This window comes from Ambystoma mexicanum, chromosome 11 (assembly GCF_040938575.1).
Source record: "Ambystoma mexicanum isolate Mex_15411 chromosome 11, UKY_AmexF1_1, whole genome shotgun sequence".
NCBI lineage: Eukaryota > Metazoa > Chordata > Amphibia > Caudata > Ambystomatidae > Ambystoma > Ambystoma mexicanum.
This window is the reverse complement of record NC_090934.1, coordinates 309612940-309633882: the sequence shown is the minus strand read 5'-3', so window position 1 is coordinate 309633882 and position 20943 is coordinate 309612940. Positions and strand designations below refer to the sequence as shown.

At 47.0% G+C, this 20943-nt stretch overlaps 1 protein-coding gene across 2 annotated transcripts in view; it reads right to left on the bottom strand.

Moving 5' to 3' along the window:
- ZCCHC17 (zinc finger CCHC-type containing 17) overlaps positions 1-20943 on the bottom strand; it is a 262713-nt gene that overhangs the window by 131320 nt on the left and 110450 nt on the right. For both annotated transcript variants that reach the window (XM_069623041.1, XM_069623042.1), the window contains exon 6: positions 6550-6650. In XM_069623041.1, coding sequence (XP_069479142.1) covers positions 6550-6650 — 101 coding nt within the window. The remainder of the gene's footprint in view (positions 1-6549; positions 6651-20943) is intronic.

The window sequence follows — 20943 nt, the reverse complement described above, 5'->3', positions numbered from 1 at the left end:
CGCACGAAGGAACTCCTTGTCGAGCGGGATCTTGTCCATGAAGCTTCCGGACACTTGTATCCATCAAGCATCCAGGAACTCCTGAAGAGGCCGCATCCGCACCTAAATAGCCAGATAAGGGAGATGCACGACAACATCATGCCGAGCAGCGACTTGATGGTCTGCACTGTGGAGGTCTTTAGTGACAACAGCCGTTGGAACTTGCCCAGCAGGGCCCCTATCCTCTCCTTCGAGAGTGCCGCTAGGCAGGAGACCGTGTTGAGCTTGGTTCCCAGGAAAAGGGCGTTCTGCGATGGTATCAAGCAAGACTTCAGATAATTGACGGTGAATCAAACATTTTATGACGAATGGTGTCAATTTTGTCAATAAAGAAACAGGAAAGAGATTTGCAAAAAAACCCGAAAGGGTATAAGCCTGGGGTTCGCTTTAGCCGGGGAGCACAGGGAATGAACCAAGTCAATACCAGCCCGCAAAGTGACCTTGGTGCTAAGTACGGTACCGCAATTTGCGGTACCGAATTTAGTGCCTTCCCCATTCCCATTGAGCCCTATGGGGCAAAAATGGGAATGGGGAAGGGCCATGGAGGAAGGGGGAATTACCGCCCCGCCAACCTTGTAATGGGGTGGTAATTCCCCCTTTCACCATGGCAGAGTCGGTAAGTTACCGGCATGGACCATGGTGCCATTAGCACCATGGTTTTCCGCCTGGGTCGTAATGAGGCCCGATATCTGAAAAGTTCAATTGGTTTTGAGGCTAGTGTTGGATAGCCCAGGTCAGAGTCAGTCCTCTGATGCTTATCCTGCACTAGTACACACAATGAATTTAGTTATAGTGATTGTTCTTTGACGGTATCATGTTCTGTCATCGACTCGAGTTTCGGGCTATATGTTAATCAGCCCTAGTCAGGACGATGGAAGGGGAGTTGACTGAAGGTTGGAAAAGCAACAGTGTATATGAATTGTTGGTATCTAGTATATCCATCGAAAGTCTATCCATCGAATGCATTTGCATCGAAAATATATGCATCGAATGCATGTTTTTGAGGTGTAAAGGGTTAATTTCTTTTGGGTGGGTTTTAAAGGTTAAACATGGGTTTTGGGGGGACCACCCCATTAGAAGAAAAATAAATGCATTTGATGCACATATTTTCGTTGCTAAAAATTAGATGGAAATGTTCCTCGATGCAAAAAATTCGATGGATAGCCATAAACCTAAATTGTTGTTGTTTAATTGAGAAAGTCCAACAATCGGAAGATGCACAGGCACAGTCCTGCAATGAGAGATGCACCATTCCCTTGTGGAAGGAGCATATATATCCTGCCATTCTCGAATTGAAGGTTAGCGTGTTTAGCGTGTTGGCGCAATAAACTAATTTGCATTGCTTTGACACGCCGCACTGGATCGTTGGACATACAATTTTAGGACTGGATATAGTTATGATTGAGTTAAGTTTTCTTTTGTTGGTTCTGCCTATTTTTCCTTCTATCTGACTAATCACCTGTACTGCACTGGTGATTGAGTCATATGCAGTTACATTCTCCTAATGGTGAATGTGTCTATACATTTATAAGGTCTTGTGTAATAATATTTACCAGTAATTTTAAATGCTTAGTTATTGTTATTTTGCATTTATATAGTGCCTTATATACCATTGGTATGGTCTGAAGGCGCTGGTAGGTTGAACACCCTTGGGAACCGAAGTTCAGATCAGTAGAGAGAGTAGAGCGAGTCAAAAGGTGCATGTGAGCACCGGGTTTGTGTGCAGCTGGTGGGACTTCATGTAATAGCTGCTTCTTAGCGGTAGGTGTGGTGGTTGGAAGATCAGGAGTATGTGTTTGTTCTGGCAGGATTTATCCAGACCGGATGTGGCTGCGTTAGGCCTGAGGAGAGACGCCTGGCTGGGGGATGTGTAACCAGCAGTGTTTACTTAGAGTGATGTGGAGAGTGCGGCGGATGTAAGTATGAGAACAGTTATACCGAATGGTGTCATAGTATCTCTCTGTTCTAGTTGAGTGGTGATGTAAAGGAGAGAGTAAGCATGGTAATATGAAATGATACGTTATATGCTCTTTCAAATGTTCTCTGTGTTCCGAACCATACTATATGCGTCCCGCAATTCTATGTGCTCCAGTCTATTTCATGCACTCCTGGCACTCGTTCGTTCTAGTCAATTTTTCCGCTTTATGCCTTCACGGGTGCTATGCATTCCTGTTTTACGCACTCATCCCTCTATGCACTCACGCCACTCACCTGTTTTACGCACTTACCCCTCTACGCACTCACCCCACTCACCTGTTTTACACACTCACTCCCTCCCTCTGCGCACTTGCCCCCTCTACGTACTCGCCCCCTCTACGCACTCTGCCCCCTCTACGCATTCGCCCCCTCTGCGCACCCATCCTCTCTACGCACTCAACCCCTCTACGCACTCAACCCCTCTACGCACCCAACCCCTCTACGCACCCAAACCCTCTACGCACTCAACCCCTCTACGCACTCAAACCCTCTACGCACTCATCTCCACTACGCAGTCGTCCCCCCTGCACGCACTCGTCCCCTGCACGCACTCGTCCGCTCCCTGCACTCGTCCGCTCCCTTCACACATCCGTTTTATGCACTCATGCTTTTCACGTATTCAACAGCAATATCCTGTTCTATACCTTCATATGCTCTGTACACTCATCCTCTCTCTATATACTCACCTGCTTATCACACATTCAACAGCAACATCCTGTTCTATACCTTCATATGCTCTGTACACTCATCCTCTCTCTATATACTCACCCACTCTATACATGAATCCGCTCTGTACACTCATCCGCTCTATAGGCTCGTTCACTCTATACACACACTCGTCCGCTCTATACACACACTCGTCCGCTCTATACACACACTCGTCCGCTCTATACGCTCATCCGCTCTATACACTCGCCAGGTCTGTACACTCGCCAGGTCTGTACACTCGCCAGGTCTGTACACTCGCCAGGTCTGTACATTCCCCAGGTCTGTACACTCGCCAGGTCTGTACATTCCCCAGGTCTGTACATTCGTCTGCTGCAGCGATCTACACTCTCACCGCACTTCCGTACTCATCCGCTATCCACACTCATGCGCCCTACATACTCATGCGCCCTACATACTCATCCGGTTTACACTCATCGGTTCCGCATATTCATCGGTTTTATGCACTCCTGTGTTCTACTCGCTTCTCTGCATTTCATCCGTGTTACACGCTCGTCCACTTTACAAACTCCTCCGCTCAACATGTTCATCCGTTCTATACACTCATCCGATCTACAAACACATTCCATATCCACACTCATTCGAACTATATAGTCATCTGTTCTTCCACTCATGCATTCTTCCACTCTGCGTATTCATCTGTTCCACCTGTTTCATCTATTTTAACTATTTCATCCACCCCATTCACTTCATTCACTCTTCATGCATCATGTCCCTTTCAGGAGTTTAAATCTCTTTACCAAATCCGTATGATTTACTCTTATTAACCATTTCACTGCTTTGATCTACTTTTTCGCTTGATTCTGTTTGTCCGTCAAATTTATATTGGGGGTTATTAGCTGTCAATTTCTCTCATCAGGTAGTTTGTTGGATTGGTGTCATTGAGATGCTGTTAGTTTGTTTGGGTTATTTTGGTACGGATTGGTTTTAGGGGAAGAGTCAGGTTTTCAGCAGTCTGCTGAAAGACGTTAAATCCTCAGTTTGACAGATGTGGAGTGGGAGTGAGTTCCATAGCGTGGGGGCCAAGGCAGAGAATGATAATCCGTCTAACCTGACTGAGTTTGTCTTTGGTATGACTAGGAGGCCGGCTGAACTTGATCTTAGGGTGTGTGGGGGCTGATAGGGTTTTAGCTTGTCTTGAAGATATTGAGGTCCGGTTTTATGCAGTCCTCGATGGGAGATGCGTAAGGTTTTGAAAGTCACTCTTCGTGCTACTGGAAGCCAGTGCAGCGTCTTAAGGGCTGGGGAGATGTGGTCTCTTGGGCCGAGCGCAAGTAGTAATTTGGCTGCCGCGTTTTGTGCCCTTTGGAGTTTATTCAGTTAGTACGTGTGGACTCCGAGGTATAGGGGGTTTGCGTAGTGCAGTCTTGATATAACGATTGATTGGACCGCGGAGAGTCTATTGGGAAAGGAGAGATATGGAAAAATGTGCCTAAGGGTTTTAAGGTGGTAGTGGCAGGACTTTGTGACGTTGTTGACTTGGCACGAGAGTGTTAGATCAGAGTCAAGGGTGCATCCAAGGTTTTTTACTGAGTTGGAGGGGGTCGGTGAAATGCCCATGGCGCCTGGCCATGGTAGTGGGTGCAGAAGAAGTTCGGAGTTGCCGCATACCATGATTTCCGTTTTGGAGGGGTTTAACAAGAGGTGGATTTGGGTCATCCAGAGTTCTTTGTCAAGGAGGCAGGAGGCCAGGTCAGGCCGGGAGCTGGTTTTTGAGTTTAGGAGTTTTAGAATTAGTTGAGTGTCATCGGCGTAGTTGTAACACAGGATGTTGTGTGAACGAATTATTGGTGGGAGGGTGATCAAGTAGAGGATGAATTTTGAGGGCAGATAGGCATGCTCCTTGGGGGACTCCCGTGTCGACTGGTCGTGCTTGTGAAGTATAGGTGGAGAGGATCGTTATTTGGTACCTATCTTTGAGGAATGAAGCTATCCATTTAAGAGCGGTTCCACGAATTCCTAGGGAGTGGAGGCGGTCTAGGAGGATTGAGTGGTTGATTGTGTCAAAGGCGGCGGATAGGTCAAGAAGGATTAGTGCGGCGCATCCCGCAGAGTCTGCTGTCATTTTGAGGTCATCCCAGATCGAGGTTAGGGTGGTTTTGGTTCTGTGACGGGCTTTGAAACTTGATTGAGCGGGGTCTAGGAGATTGTTGGCTTCGACAAAGGCATTGAGTTGGGAGTAGACGGTTCGGTCAATGAGTTTGGCAAGGAACCTGGTGTTTGAGATGGGGAGGTAGTTTTTTGGCTCGAGAGGGTCAAGCAAAGTTTTTTAATTAGAGGTTTGATATGAACCGTTTTGAATGCGTCAGGAAAGATGCCAGAGGAAAGGGAGGTATTTATGATGGATCTTGCGTGTTCACCTGCGCAGGTGGAAGCAAACATTTCTTTGAGGGTTGTGGCAGGGCAAGGGTCCAGCGGCGAGCCACATGGTTTGCAGGCAGATAGAAGTTTGAAAAATTGCTGTGGTGATATCGGATTAAAGGATTTGAACGTTGGTTGCATAGTGGACGCAGCTGGTGGGCTGGCCGGTATGGGGGAAGAATTGCCTGGTGGATGTAATAGAGCCAGTTTGGTGGTTAGAGTATTTGTTCTTTCGAGAGCCGTGGTGTAGAAGTGGAGGGAGAGTGAGTCGCACAGTGATTGTGAGGGGGTCGGGACGGTCGTGGTGCAAGTCGGATTGGTGAATTCAGAGATGATTTTGTGGAGTTCTTTGCTTGGGTTTTTGCAGTTTACGATTCGGGAGTTGCAGTGGGCTTTTTTTGTTCTCTGGATTTCGGCCTTGTACTGATAAAGGTGTCGGGCTAAGGTGGCCCTGCTCTCCTGGGTTTTGTCTTTCTGCCATTTGCGTTCTAGGTATTTATATAGTCAACTCAGGTGTGAACCATCTAGGGAGGAGGTCACGGCCGGTTGATGGTTTGCAAGGGGGTGTGAGCCGCATCAGAGAGTGTGAAACTAAAGCCTAATAAATAACTCTATTTTGATATAATTACCTGTGTAACTTGAATTGCTGATGTTGTGCTGTGCAGATCATTTTAGCCTTACACCGCTCACACCGCTCTCACACTTTCCTGCGACTAAGCCTTGATTGCTCAGCTACCTTACTGTGGTTGAGTTTTGGCTAACCGGTGTCTTCCTTTACCATAAATACGGAGGCAAATCTTCCCACCAAGGGCTGATTTTGGAAATCCATCTTAACAGTGGCCTCCTCCCCTCTGTTCATTTCAGCGATTTTCCTCTCTCACCCCACTTGCACTAAGTTTCTCTCCTTAAGATTGGACATTTCCCATTTCCTCTGATCTCTCTTTCTGCCCCCTTACTACCTATGGCGTTAGTCATTGGCAAGCACAGCTCATCGGGTACAGCGTTCTTGTCTCCTCTGCCTGCCCGTCTGCATCTACAGAGTCTCCTTTCACCATGTCTTTTGGCTTTTCTTTTTAATGTGGTGCCACAGTCTATCTCCGGTAATCATAGCAACTGTATACAGATGTATGCAGCTCCACTGTTTGAAGGGCTACAGTGGCCATATCTACACAGTACTTATGGCCTCATTACATCATTCTTAGGTTTATTTCAACTATATTTCACTACATCCTAACCAAAAACGAATAGCTATGCTGCCTGAAGGCCCAAAATCCTCTTTATTCAGTGATGTTAATCAGTGCAACACTCTCCTCTGCCCCCACCTCAACTTCAGAATTGTGACATTTTCTCAATGAGAACAATGATGGTCTTAATGGACCCTACATGGTTCTAAACTGTGACCTTCAAGATACACAGTGGAAGCATAAATCCACCAAGCTGCCTTACCTTTGCAGCCACACTTCTTGCAGACAGTATTGAGAACGGCCTCCAGGGTAATCTTCTGCTTGCTGTAGTCTCTGAACTCCCTCTTCTTCCTCTCCTCCTGACTGACAGAAAAGAGCATGCGATAGCCGTTATTTCACCAGTTGATGTGCCTTGCATGTAAATAGTTAGTAGCTAAGTATGCCACCCCCGTGGAAATCGATGACAATTTGGTTGAACTAGAGTTTTTCTGATACTAAAAGTGACACAGATCTAGGAAAAGGCCTCCTCGAGTTACCCTCCTAGTGGAACAAAATAGGGATCATAAGCCAAACAAATAGGGAGTAACAGAGTGACACAGTTATGGCCAGGGATATGGTTTGCCTACTGAGCTACGTTTTCTTTACCAGTTCAAGTCCAGTACTGTTGCAAGGCAAACAGTGTTACAGTAGCCATCCCTCTATTCCTCAAAGGCAGCACTTCAGTCTTCTCTTTAAAGCTTTGTGATCCTAATTTTCTGCTGCCCAGTCAGAGTGTTACTGTCTGGTTGTGTGTGTATATGTGCTACAAAGAGAACTAGTTTGCTGATAGAGCCATATGAATCATCAATCACTAAATAAACTGTGTCAGCGTTTCACTCACTATCAGGTGAGCGGGTCATGGTTCCACAATGAGTCCACACAGTGAAATACACAAATATTCTGCATAGACAGGTAAGTACAAACCTATTCTAATTTATTATAGGACCAAAAAAACACCAGAAAAATGAATCAAGCCGGTAATACTGTAACACAACATTCAGTTATAAAACATATACAGTCCCCTTTGAATTGTAGAAATGCATACAATTCACTTGAACGGTTCTACGGGATTTCATCGCCGGACTTTTCATTGCAGGGTTTTTTGCCGCAGATTTTTTTTCGAACATCAAATTACTTTTTTTAATCCCGAACACCCACACCCACACCCATTTGTGCAAAAAACCCTGCGATGAAAAGTCCGGCGATGAAATGACGGTATACCCACTTGAACACCTGAATGGAAGGTAAGTAATTATGCAGTAAAGAAAATCAGTTCACAAGAATGAAGACCCTAACTTTATAATTCCAATCCCTATGTTGAATGTGGCCTTGTGCCCAAAAGTCACAAAGTTCTAGGAGAGAGGACAAAGGCAGGAAGAGTTATTGTCGTGGTGAAAAATTTTCCAGAAGACTTCAAGGATTTTACAGTTAAGGTACATTTTCTATCTTTTGAAACAGCTTTTAAAACAAACATTTAAAAAGTAAAAGAATGGAATAAACAAATGTTTATTCTTAGATTTTATCATAGGGGAGAGAGGTGTGGCTGTAACTATTGCGATTACTCACCACTCTTGCTCCAATGATTTTTCCCAAGTGACTTGGCAGTGTTGGGATGCAAGTGCAATGCCCCATCCATGGAAAGAGGTTTAGGCTGCGCACACTGTATTAGCAAAGAGAGTGGGTCATTCAGTGTCAGTATTTTGTGGTTTGGATTGGAAGCTTGCTTTGACACATTTTAGGGAGCATCACAGAACATTATAGGATGAACGAAGGAGCAACAATCTAATGACGTTGCTTATTATATTTATATTAAAGCAAGGGCGTTGTTTAATAGGTTTGTAAGTAGCATTAGTGACTTATATTGTGTGTTTGTTGCGTTAAGGACCTGTTTTATTTTATATTCGGTGCACCTTTTGGTAGCTGGTAAAAAGGTAGTGGAAGTGTCCAGCAGCCATATAGGGTAAATGTTGTGTTTGAGTAACATGAAGGCTGTGTGCCATGGTAGCAAGGGTTCCACCATTTTAGATTAGGCCTCACTAGAAACTTTTGCTTTTAGTAGTTAGAGAATTAGGCCACCTTTGGGGCTTTTATTTTGCTTATTTACTATATTTCGCTTATACTAATGTGCGGTTTTGCCACTATAAAAGATGTAACTTAGAATAGGTGTGTCGAGCGTGATATCAGTTTTCCGTTCTACAGAAGTGACCGACACTCCCAGCTGTATTTTCATGTAATGAAACTTTGTTTTTCTTGCAAACTGTGCACTTATTTTTGATCTCTTGTGGAGTTATTTTTTTATCAATCACGTTTTGGGCCTTACAGGTCGACTGGGAGTCGCCGGAGGTTGGTTTTCCTGCCGTTGTATCCAGTAGAAGATGCCCAAGTGCTGCAGGTACACGGAAGAGTCTGGTTGGGATCAGGAGCTGGGTGCAACCCTTTCCGAAGAAGAAATGCAGCAGGCACCGATGCTGGCATCTTCTGGACGCGCTGCCAGACAGAAGGAAGCCGGTTTGAGTGACAGTCCCCGCACACAGGCGACAGCAGGCGTCTCTCCAGTCACGAACTAAGACAGGCTTACAAGACAGGATGCATTGATGCTGGGAAGGTGAAACCTGGCAGAAAGGAAACTTGTAGGACAAGCTGGGGACCACTGAAATTCCAGACGAATACGCAGAACGGCGACGCATCTGGCACAGTAGCCCAATTTGGAGCTTGTCAGTCGAGGAACAATTCTGAAGGCTCAAAGCTGCAGGAACGTTGGTCCCACCAGTCGAAGGGTTGAAGAACTGACAAGGACCTTCTCAGATCAGGGAGTCCAACAGGGCTTCACCGGGACAGTTGCAGGAAAGATCGACAGGAGTTGTCCACGGGTCTTCAGTCGGCTGAGCTACACAGGATACTTGGCTCTGTTGCTGATCTACTGGAATGGCTGCAGCACTCCTCTTCTGATCCTAAATTCAGGTGAGTGATCAAACTCAGCTCTCCAATAGCAAGGATCTTCATCACTCAGCCAGCCAGCATTGCTCAAATCAGGATCACTGTTGGTTTTACTCATGCATGCACACCAGAATTACTGGAACCAGTTTGTGGATTGGCACCGGACAGTCGCAACCCACTTCCTGGGTCCACACACAAATGGCTCTCCTTTGCAGGGGCCTCCCTCTGGAATGGCCTCCCTGCCCCTCTCAAACTTGAGCCACACCACCTGAAGTTCCGAAAGCTGCTTAAGACCTTCCTTTTCTCCTCTGCGTTCTCTCTCTCCCCTGCTGACCCACCTGCCTGCTGCGCCGACTGATTGCTTGGCTACCCCCAGAGTCTCACTGGGTACCAGGCTCCTCCATGATCAGTCTCCCCTGCACTGCCTCTGGGCCTACCGCGCACTTAGGGGCTGTAACTGTAACCTCTACAGCCCCCTGTCTCCTTGCACCTACCTAGAGCCGCACTGCCCTGGCTGTGCTCACTGGGGGCAATGCTGCCCTGATTGCAGTTCCCCTTCCCCCTACCAGGCACTTTCCTCCCCTCTCCCTTCCCCGTGCACTTTTGTGCTGTGGCACTTGCATAATTTGAATGACACAAGGAATAGTAAGATCATTTGTCCTGACCTCCCACTGTCCCCACCCAGTGTCTTATTACACCTAGAAAGATTTGTGTACAGGCGTGTTATAAATAACATGACATATATCATATCATGCAGTGGCCCACGAAAGCAGCAGACTTCCCGTGCAAATACATGGCTATATTAGGGATCGCCTGAGAAGGCAGGAAGGCAGCCAAGAAGCAATATGGCCAAAGAAAAAGCAAAAATCCTTGTGGCATGGCCATTTTAGAGCCCTAGCCATGTTTAGAAGCCAAAAGCGGTAAACGCGAATGTGCATAATATAAATACTGCAAACATGGTAAAAGTGTTTTTGCTGCCAACAGCTTGTCTTTAGGAACATAAAAAAAGTAAACAGAAATTGCAGTGTAAAATGTCCAGGGTGATACAAATGCATGCATCCCCATGGATTGCATTCTAAGATGTGGTGTGCACTGTAAGAAAAGTTCCCAAAGTTACCAAAAGAGGTCAAAAGTAAAAGACAAAAGGGAAACAGTTTCCCAGTACTGATAGTTCAAGGGACTGACCAGTTTCCCCATGACAAAAATTAGCAAAATGCCAGGCAAGTAAAATGTAAAAAGTTAGGACAGGTAAAAAGACAAACAAAACGTTTGGGGATCCATAGAATATGGAGGGAAAGTTGCCTAAAAGAGTAATCTTTCATAACATGTGGCAGTACCTCTTGAGAATTATTTTATTTATTTATTTGCATTTGTTAAGCGCACTTGCAGCCCATGAGGCATCGAGGCGCTGTTACAGGAAACACAGATTTAAGATTACATTCGGGTGCAGGAGGCTCTTAGTTACAAGTTAGCAGGCATAAGGGCAGAAACAGGTTAAAGTCATACAAAGAGTCTGGTTTTGATAGCCTTACGAAAGGCAAGGTGGGACTCGATGAGTCTGAGGTGAGGTGGCAAGGCGTTCCAGTGCGTGGCTGCAAGGGTGGGGAAACTGGAGCCACCAGCACGCACTTTCCGAGAGGTAGGCCTGACAATGGTGTTGGCGTAGAAAGATCTAAGCGGTCTTGTGGCGGAGTGCCTGGTGATTCTGTTCGTAAGGTAGGGGGGGGGGCAAGCTCGTGAATGCATTTGTGGGTGATGGCAAGAGTTTTAAAGACAATTCTTTCTTTAACAGGGAGCCAGTGCACTTGCCTTCTGATTTCGGAGATGTGGTCTCTCCTTGCGGTGCCGGTGGCTGCCCTTAGAGCATTGTTCTGGGCTAGCTGGAGTTTGCCGATGTTTTTGTTGGAGGTCCCGACGAGAAGGGCATTACAGTAGTCAAGTCTTGACCGGATGATGGCCCTGGCAATCGTGAGGCTGCTTTGACGGGCCAGGAAGGGCCTTGTTGCGTTGATGACTTTGGTGTAGTAGGCTGAGGAGGCGGCGATGGCATTGACCTGTCTGTCCATCGACAGGTCGGAGTCAAGGTAGACTCCGAGTGTCTTAACATGGTTAGAGACTTTAATTGGAATATTATCAATGGTGAAGGAGGCGTACTGTTCTCCAAGATTGCCGAGGGTGAAAGGTGAGCCAATAAGGAGGAGTTTGGTTTTTTCACCATTGAGGCAAAGCCAATTCTCCGCCATCCAGGATTGGATAGTAGAGTAGATAGAGGAGAGGGTGTTGGAGTCAGCTAGGTAGTCGCCCGTGAGTGGGATGAGTACCTGCGTATCGTCCGCATAGTTGGTATATGAGATACCCAAGGAGTCCAAGATGCTAAACAGTGGCCTCGTGAAGAGGTTGTAGAGAGTAGGTGCGATACAGGAACCCTGGGGGACACCGCAAGTGAGGAGGCTGGGGGTGGCAGCAGCAACTTCAGAAAAGACTTTCATGGCCCTATCTTTGAGAAAGGAGGTGATCCATTGGCAGGCTTTAGGGGAGAAGTTGGCTTGTGTGGCTAGGTGGTGACACAGGGTATTGTGGTCGACAAGATCGAACGCTGCAGAGAGGTCAAGGAGCAGTAGAAGGGCAGGTTTGCCTGCGTCTCTGAGATCGTCCATTTGGTTTTTCAGGTCTAGGAGGGCCGTTTCAGTGCCATGGCGAGGGCGGAACCCAGATTGCCGTAGACCGAGGAGGCGGTTGTCCTCTAGGAACTTCTGGACTTGCAGGTAAGCTGCTTTGTCCAAGATTTTGAGCAGGAACGGTACAGTCGTAATAGGCCTATAGTTCCCCGGGACGGTTGGGTCGAGAGAGGGTTTCTTGAGAAGTGGGCGAACCCAAGCTTCCTTAAGTCCTGATGGGACATGGCCTGATTGGAAGGATGAGTTGATAAAGGCCGTGAGGAAGGGGGCTAGGCTAGGTGCGGAATCCTTGATGAGGCTGGCGGGGCATGCATCCCCTTTGCAATTGGAAGGTTTAATGGAGTTGAGCAGGGTAATGACCTCTTGCTCTGTGATATCTTTAAATTCGAACAACAGGGAGGACGTGGTCTTGGTGGGTGGCTTAGCATGCATGTTCACTATAATGTCGGAGAGGGCTTTTTGGTGGCCACGAATTTTACTTTGGAGAGTGTTAAGCTTCTCAAGCATGGCACATTGAATGCTGTTACACCATTTGTCATCTTTGATGATAGAGGAGGGGGGGGCAGATGGTTTTTCGAGTTCCCTGAAGATGGTGAATAGTTCCTTGGAGCCTGATTTAGCGTCAGCGATCCTGGTGTTAAAGGAGGCAGCCTTTGTTCGAGTGATGTTGGTCTTATATAATTTGGAGATGGCTTTGAATTTCTGTTTAGTGGCTTCAGACGGGTTTGCTTTCCATGTGGCAAGAGCAACCCTCTTCTGCGCATGTTGATCAAGGAGTTCTTTGGAGAACCAAGAGTTGGCATGTTTGGCTTTTTTGTCTTTTTTGAGAGTTAGTGGGGCAATGGCATCCACAGATGATGTGATGATATCCTTAAAGGTGTTTGCTAAGGTATCGGGGTTGTTTGAAGAGGGGGTTTGAAGGGCTGGGTTAAGGAGGTAGGGTGCAAGGTTTTCAGCTGTGAGAAGGCGTGAACTTCTGGAGTACGTGTCGGGGCAGGGTGGTGGTGGGGAGAAAGCAGCTTTGTTAGTTCCGAGGTTGAATTGGATGTAGTGGTGGTCGGACCAAGGAATAGGGTTGTTGTCCTTGATGAGAAGGGTGCAGTTGTGATGGCTGACCCAGTCAAGGGTGCGTCCTTTGATGTGTGTGGGCTGGGAGATGGAGTGCGTGAAGCCTAGGTTGGAGAGTGCCTTCTTGAGGAGTTTTGCAGGGGAGTCCTTGGGATCGTTCAACCCTAGATTAAGGTCACCGATGAGTAGGACCTGTGAAGTCTTTTTGATGTTATGGGAGAGTGCAGAGATGAGTGTGTCGTGGAAGTCGGTGCACGGTCCTGGGGGTCTGTAGACAATGTGCATGGATATGGTGCAGTTAGCTGATACGTTGATTTTTAGAGGGAGGTAGTCGCTATTGCTGTCAAGGATGCCTTCTACTTCTCTGATGGAGAGGGTGTCTTTGGCGATGAGGGCAACGCCTCCACCTCTCTGAGATGTGCGGTCTTTCCTGTAGATGGAGTAACCAGGTGGGATGGCCAATGATAAGGCTGGGCCCGAACTTTCATTGAGCCAGGTTTCAGTGAGGATGAGGAGGTCTAGTTCGTCTTTTATGAGCAGGTCATTGATGTCGAGGGCGTGGGCTGGTACAGAACGGGCATTGATCAGGGCGCACATGAGCGTGCGGCTGGGGGGAAGCAGTGGGAGGCTGGTAGCTGAAGGAAGATCAGAGGAACTAGGTGGGGTGGTCACGGGGGTGTCAGCGGTAAGAATAGGGGGCACAAAGGTGTCATTGGGCCGCAAACAATCAAGGGGGGCGCCAGCAGTAGGACCAGCAGACATATGAACATCATTGGGCAGCACACAATCAATGGAGGCACCAGCAGTGGGACCAGAAAACATATGAACATCATTGGGCAGCACACAGTCAATGGAGGCACCAGCAGTGGGACCAGAAAACATATGAACATCATTGGGCAGCACACAGTCAATGGAGGCACCAGCAGTGGGACCAGAAAACATATGAACATCGTTGGGCAGCACACAGTCAATGGAGGCACCAGCAGTGGTACCAGAAAACATATGAACATCATTGGGCAGCACACACTCCAGAGAGGCAGCGTGGGCGATAGCGGTAGTTACATTGGGGCCAAGGGGCGGAAGTAGAGATAGAGAGTTAGTGATAATGGAGGGGTAGTGATTGTAAGTACAACACTTAAAGACTTGTTGCGTCGTGGCAGGGGACTGCGAGGTGACCCTGGGGCCCAGGGTGCATTTGGTGGCTGCGCACAAGAGTGCTGGCAGCTGGCTTCTTGTGGCCAATCTGGCGTTGCGGTAACCGATGGTAGGAGTATAGCTGTTGGGGTTGGTAAGCAGGGTGCGGGACCGTAGGCGCGCATTCCTACTGTTGTGCAGCGGAGGGCATGCAGATAAAGCGTGAAACAAGGGGGCATAGGGGATGTTGGCCTTACCTTGGCCTGGACTGGCAGAGTTTTTGTGCGCCATCTGCGGCCTCGAGCAGCGGAGAGCTGCAGAGAGCGGCGTTGGCCTTGTCCTCTGGCCTTCGCCTCGATGCGGCTTCGCCTGCCGGTCTGCCTACTCTCCCTTTAAGGCGGGAGAGGAGGGGCTGGTAGGCTGAACAGCTGATCCTGTATGAGCTGCGATACGGCGGCGCTGTGTGTGGGCGGGGCGCTGCTCCTTCGTGATGCAGCTGACTGCGGGCTTCGAGGCCGCGTGTGCCTCAATGGCGGCGGCAGGGGGGGCGAGCTCCATGGTGGGCAAGTGGGGCATGAGGGATCCGGAAGTTGGCTCTCGCAGCGGAGCTGCAGAGAGCGGCGTTGGCCTTATGGGGGTTAAGGTACTGCTGTACTGAAGGGATCCCCTATGTAAATCCTATACCATGTTCAAGGGCTTTACATAGTCGAATGAGTGAAGTAAGGATGCTGCCATGCATGATCAGAGCGAGAGTTGTAGGTGTCAGAACCAGAAATGACATGTTTTATGAACAATATCTAGACTCAGACCAGAATACACACCGGAAGAGAAAAGGAAGGATTTAGACCAGGAAATATGAATGTGGGAGTCCTCAGTAATTGGGTAGCTACAAAATGTTTGAATCTGTGTAATCCTTCAATTGGAAGCAGTGTGTGTCCACTCAGCTCCCAGTTTCTACTGAAACTGATGGTCTGTATCTTTACCTTCTCGAGCCTGGCTAAGCACAGAGCAGACTTCAACAGGATATTCTGCTGGTCCCTGCAATATTTTCGGACCTACTAGACGGTGGAGATCTGCAGACACTAAACTTCTACCAACCAGAGGGAACTGAGGAAACGCCAATCCATTACCCTAACCTAGCAGGCTCAGTCAAATGAAAATACTCATAGAACCGGTGCTCTCGAGTAAGCCTTGTATGCGCAGCCCCTTTAGGGCCCGACATGAAGAGGTAAAAGAGGTAGAGACCAAGAGCATTGGTACCTATGACAAAAGGCCAGCGATTACAATCTACAAGGAAAGGCACAGCAACCTCTAACCAGAAGCAAAAAGTAACACTGGACTGTCTCCACCTGCTGGAACTGAACTTTTACTGTGAGCCAGTCACTTTGGGAAAGCAGCTCCATAAAGAAATCTATACCACAACACTTTCTTGAAGCTCCTCTGAGACAGTGTTAGGTGCGATTTTCATATCAATGATAAATCTACCTGACCTCTGTCAACCCCAGAACTTTTTTGCTTTGACTAGGTAACTATTTTACTTTGTCCCTAGGTGAAGGGGAATCTTTTTCGCACTCTCACCTAGTCCTTTACTCTTTTTATGGGTGACCTTTTTATGTCACTCCATAGTGTATGGAGTGACATTTTTATGGGTGACCTTTTTATGTCACTCCATAGTATATGGTTGAAGCCCTAAGGCTTTTGGGCCTAGGCTGGGTTGCACCTATGGGCTGCCCTGTTAATTTATATTTCATGTACTTGGGTGAACTACAGTTCCCAAGTAGTGAGGTATTTTCATTCCCCCTTTACATTTTATATAGTGAGCCAGCACACTCCACCTTATGTGTAGTGTTGGGGGGGATACAATGTATCCCTTTTCTCACTTGCCTAGTAATATTTTATTACAATTTATATGAATGGCTGCTGGAAGTAGTTTTACCTTTATGACTTTTCGTCTGTTACTTGCAGGCTGTTAATACAGCCTTGGTAATGCATAGAAGGGGCACCATTTTTCTCAAATGCTCCAGAGTGTCTGGAAAGGCAGGAAGCGAGGGAGGCTTCCAAAACTACTCTGCAGCCCTTTGTCTTCCACCTTGCCTGAAAGGGAACAACTCTCACTGGGGGGCTGGCTATCCTGATTGGACAGCCAGACCGCATTTGCTGTAAAATGCAGAGAGAGAATGCAGCGGTTGTGCTGTAGTTCCTGATAAAAACTCCAAACAAGGAAGATGCTGACAAGTTAACCACTGGAGCTGTAACCAAAGAGGAAGATGAAGAAACGACAGCTGGAGCCATTTCCAGCGACCGTAGAGCCTGCTGTGTAACCGGATCCCCTTCCTTCTAATCAACCTGGTGGTACCAAAAGGACGGCCTGACCTAGAGCCTGGTGAGATACACTACACACAAGTAGACCTGCATTTTGAGCCATCTCACGTCGTGCTGCGACCTTGCGGGGCTGCAATAACCCAATACCCTGGGATCTCGAGCCAGTGCGCGGTGCACAGTTTTCCGAATCAAGCTGAAACTTTGGGGTCATCCTGCAGGACCTCCACCGACATTTGAAACTGCACTTTAAATTCTCCTGGAGATACAGTTGGCACAAAGAATAGATATTTTGCACTACACAAGTAAAGAACAGATAAGGCATTAGCTTCCAAAATGAGTGGGTTTTAAAATAGAAAAGATTAGGTGACAGGAAGGCGTGTACACAAGATAGGGACTCGCTACACAAGTAGGGCAGAACATTGTAGGTAGATAGGTGGCTGCTACCCATAGGAAGGGAAATAATGTGACAGGCATGCAGCAGGAAATCGGTAGATAGCAAAGCAAATGTGTCCTGCAGAGAATAAAACGTGACAGCAGTTGCCATTTTTAAAACTGGGTGTTTTTGCCAGTCCCTGTCATTCCTCACATAATACGTAGGTTAATGAAGTTCGGGAAAGCCCTGATCCTCATTGTCCCGGATTGGGCTAGGAGAACGTGGTACCCGGACCTTCTGGAAATGGCCATCTGCCCTCCAATTCGTCGTCCCCAAAGAGAAGACCCACTCTCGCAAGAAGGAGGTCACATTTGACCCCCCCCCTCCAAGATCAGGACTTGCAATCTTCACGCCTTGTATCTGAAAGGGTGTGATATAAGTATTGGGACCTTCCGGAAGACGTAATGGAAGTGTTGCTTTCAACGAGAAGGCCAGCAACTAAATCCCTGTACCTCTGCAGTTGGAATAGATTTTGCAGCTGGTGCAGGGAAAAGAAAGTAGATCCTTTCTCATGTAAACTTCCCCAGGTTTTGTCTTTCCTACTTCACCTGACACATTATGGCTTGTAAGTAGCCACAGTGAAGGGCTATTTAGCTACCCTTTCAATTTTCAAAAGATCTCCGGGTGAGGGATCATATTTCACAGTACTGATTGTGACAATTTCTGAAAGGCTTGACAAATTTGTTCCCGCCTACTCCCTTCATCATGCCGTCATAGGATCTAAACCTGGTACTAAGAGGTCTTATGGGAGCTCCCTTTGAGCCCTTACATTCGTGCCCTATAAGGATGCTCACCATAAAAACGGCCTTTTTAGTGGCTATCACATCTGCCCGTAGGGTAAGTGAGCTTCAGGCTCTATCTTCCAAACAACCTTTCAGAACCTTTTCCAAGGATAAGGTAGTTTTGATGGTTTAGTCTTCTTTCTTGCCGCAGGTTGCGTCTGAATTTCATTTGGTACAACGTATTGCACTACCATCTTTTTATCCTCCTCCTCATCCATCTAAGGAGGAAGAGAGACTTCATTGTTTAGACCCAAAGAGGGTTCTAAGTTTCTATATCACAAGGACGGCAAATATTTGTTAAGATTATCAGCTTTTTGTTGGTTATGTTGGTCATAGGTTACGATTAGCTGTCACAAAACAAACCATCTCTAGATGGAGTGTGATTTGCATAAATTAATGTTACTCATTGACTGGTAAGGAGTCACCTGAATGTCTAAGAGCACATTCTACTAGAGGACTGGCTGCTTCATCGGCTCTTGAAAGAGGTGTACTAGTGAGGGACATTTGCAGAGCGGCAACATGGAAGTCCCTGCATACATTTAGTCAATTCTACTGTGTACATTTTTTCAGGAGAGGAAGCCAAATTCGGCAAAGCTGTCCTCCACAATATTAACTAGTAAAATACATTCTGGGAACACCCTCCACCAAACTCTAACTGATTTGGGAATCTAACTTGTTTTTCAAATGGATTGTATCCTCCAATGTATTCTTCATCTTTCTTACCCCTGTTAACGTTTTTTCGACTGGATGTTCCTCCCACATATTCCTCATCGCCCTGCCATCCATCCCCTCTTGCCTAGAATTTCTGTGTCTTACACCTTCCTTTCTCGCAGCGCCAAGACTTTCTTCTCCTGGAACACAGCATGCTACTTAAGGAGGGGAAGAAACTAAGAACTGATGTAACGGTCAGCGCCCGTGCCAATATATAATCAGCATCAACGTCACGAAGGACGCTACGGAGGGCGCCGAGGACCAAGCTTCAAGGTAGAACGACGCTCAACCCTAAGAAAAAAAAATTCCAAAGCAAGCTGCAAGCACACCTGAATATATCAAAGATGAGGAATACGTGGGAGGACACAATCCATTTGGAACATATGTCCTTTTCACTGCCAAAGTAAATTAGAGCTTAGAAATAATATTAAAGCAAGTTGAGGTCATACATTTTTATGGGATGTTTTATGGTTGGGACCATAGATACTTACCCAATCAGTAGGGTGGGACACATAGATACTATATGTAGTTTAGCAATTAGGACAAATGAACAGTAGAGATAGGTTTTCATGGCTCAGTGATTATGATGACATCAGACTGACTCATTTGCATTATATAAACTGTGTTTTCTGTTCAAATGTGGAAGAATTTGAGAGAGAGAGCTTGGCTGTTGATCTTGTTTTCTCCCCAGCTTTTGCATACTTCCAATAAAGACGGGTTACCTTGCATTTGACATACCAACATTATTGGCAAATACCAGGCAGAGGGCTGTACTGTTTTTGGACCTCTGTTTTCATCTGGTAGCAGAGAACGGTTTGGATTTTTGTTGACTTTGGGGGGCCCCGCTATCCCTACCTTTTGGATAGCAGATCGGTCAGGAGACCAGTATTGTTTGTACACAACTTAACAGGAGGACAGCTGGAGCTGGCTTTGGAGTGGAATCCTACCTGGTCTTCCACCACCCGCTGGAATCAAAAGAGGATCTGGCAGATTGAGGGGACCTCAATGCCGAGAATCCTCAAAGATCCACAGATCTAAGTGAGTATGCTATGTGCATGGTAACGTTTGGGGGGTTGGGAAATGTATTGTATGATATTTAAGAAACAGTGAAGTTGGTACAGGATAGCCCTTGACAAGGTCTTGGAAGGCTGCGCAGTAGGGCTCCTGAGGGACCAACCTTCTTTTGAGGGTAGAGAAAAAGAGGTCAAGAGATAAGGGTACCCTGGGGTAAAAGAAAAGAACCAAAGACAGCTGTGTTTTATTGTGTAGCATTGTGTTTTAATGGATTAAATTGATGATTGCCGGCATTGTGTTGTTTTGTAAGGTAGGTCCTGTGGAGGTGTTTTTCCTTGTGTGTTGTGAGCATAGCAGATAGTATTGTTTGATAGATGTTGATGGGGTAAGTATGAACATTTAGATTGTAAGCAGATTTTGTTTTGACCCAAAGGTAGGATTTGCACATTGGGGTATGGCCCCAGACAATGAAAATGTATTTAATGGTGGTGTATATTTGAAGTGGGGGAGGAGGTGTGAGTAAGGGAAAAGTGTGAGAGAATTGTGAAAATATTTTTGTTTTGATTATTGGTAAGCCGCTCATAACCTCGAGAGCCCTGGTTCTCTCTTGGCTGGACTATTGCAACAGCCTCTTTCTCAATCTTCCTACTTCTACTCTCTGTCCTCTACATCTCATCCTGAACAGAACTGCAGGACTTATCCTTGGCCTCAAGCCCTGGGACCGCCTCTCTCCAGTGCTGAAATCCCTCCACTGGATCCCCATGATTGCGAGGATAAAGTTCAAGACCCTCTGCATAATCCACAAGGCTTTCTGGGGCTGGGGCCTGCACCACCTACAACGCGCTCTTCCTAAATACTCTCCCTCTAGAGTCACCTCGTCCTCCTCCAACTCTCTGCGGGTGAGCCGCTTTCACAAACAGATTTGGGGGTAGATCTTTATCCTCTGCAGGTGCTTCTCTCTGGAACAGCCTCCCTGCATCTCTGTCTTGAGCCGGAGCACCTTAAATTCCAGAAATTCCTCAAGACCTTCCTTTTCTCTTCCTCCTCTCTCCCCCTCAACTGCTAACCTCCTTTCTTTTCTCTCCACCCTCCTTATACTCCCTTACTCTGCTCAGTTTTTGCTGACCTATTGCCTGGTTCACCTCCAGGTCCCAGGCTTCCCTGCCAAGTCCTTTGCACTTGCCTCTGGGCCGCTAAACTTTGCTCAACATTACTACACTTTCAGTTTATGCTCCTTGAGCAGGGCAACCTCTCTGCCCTTAACCCAGGGCCTTGCTGGATCAGACTCTTTGTCTCTGCCCCCGTCTCTGCACCTCCGTCTGTACAAAATGTACTAGGAACAGATTGTTTGTATGTCCTGTCTCCTCTCCCCCACCCTTTGATGGTGCCGGCTTCCCGAGCTTGGTCTCAATTGTACCACTTCATGCACTTGCACTAGGAAAAATGTCGTCAGGCCTACTATTCTAGTTTTTCTGTTTAGATCATTCAGAATCTTAAAGGCCTATGAATGATTACTGTATTCCCTTGTTACCGTCCCG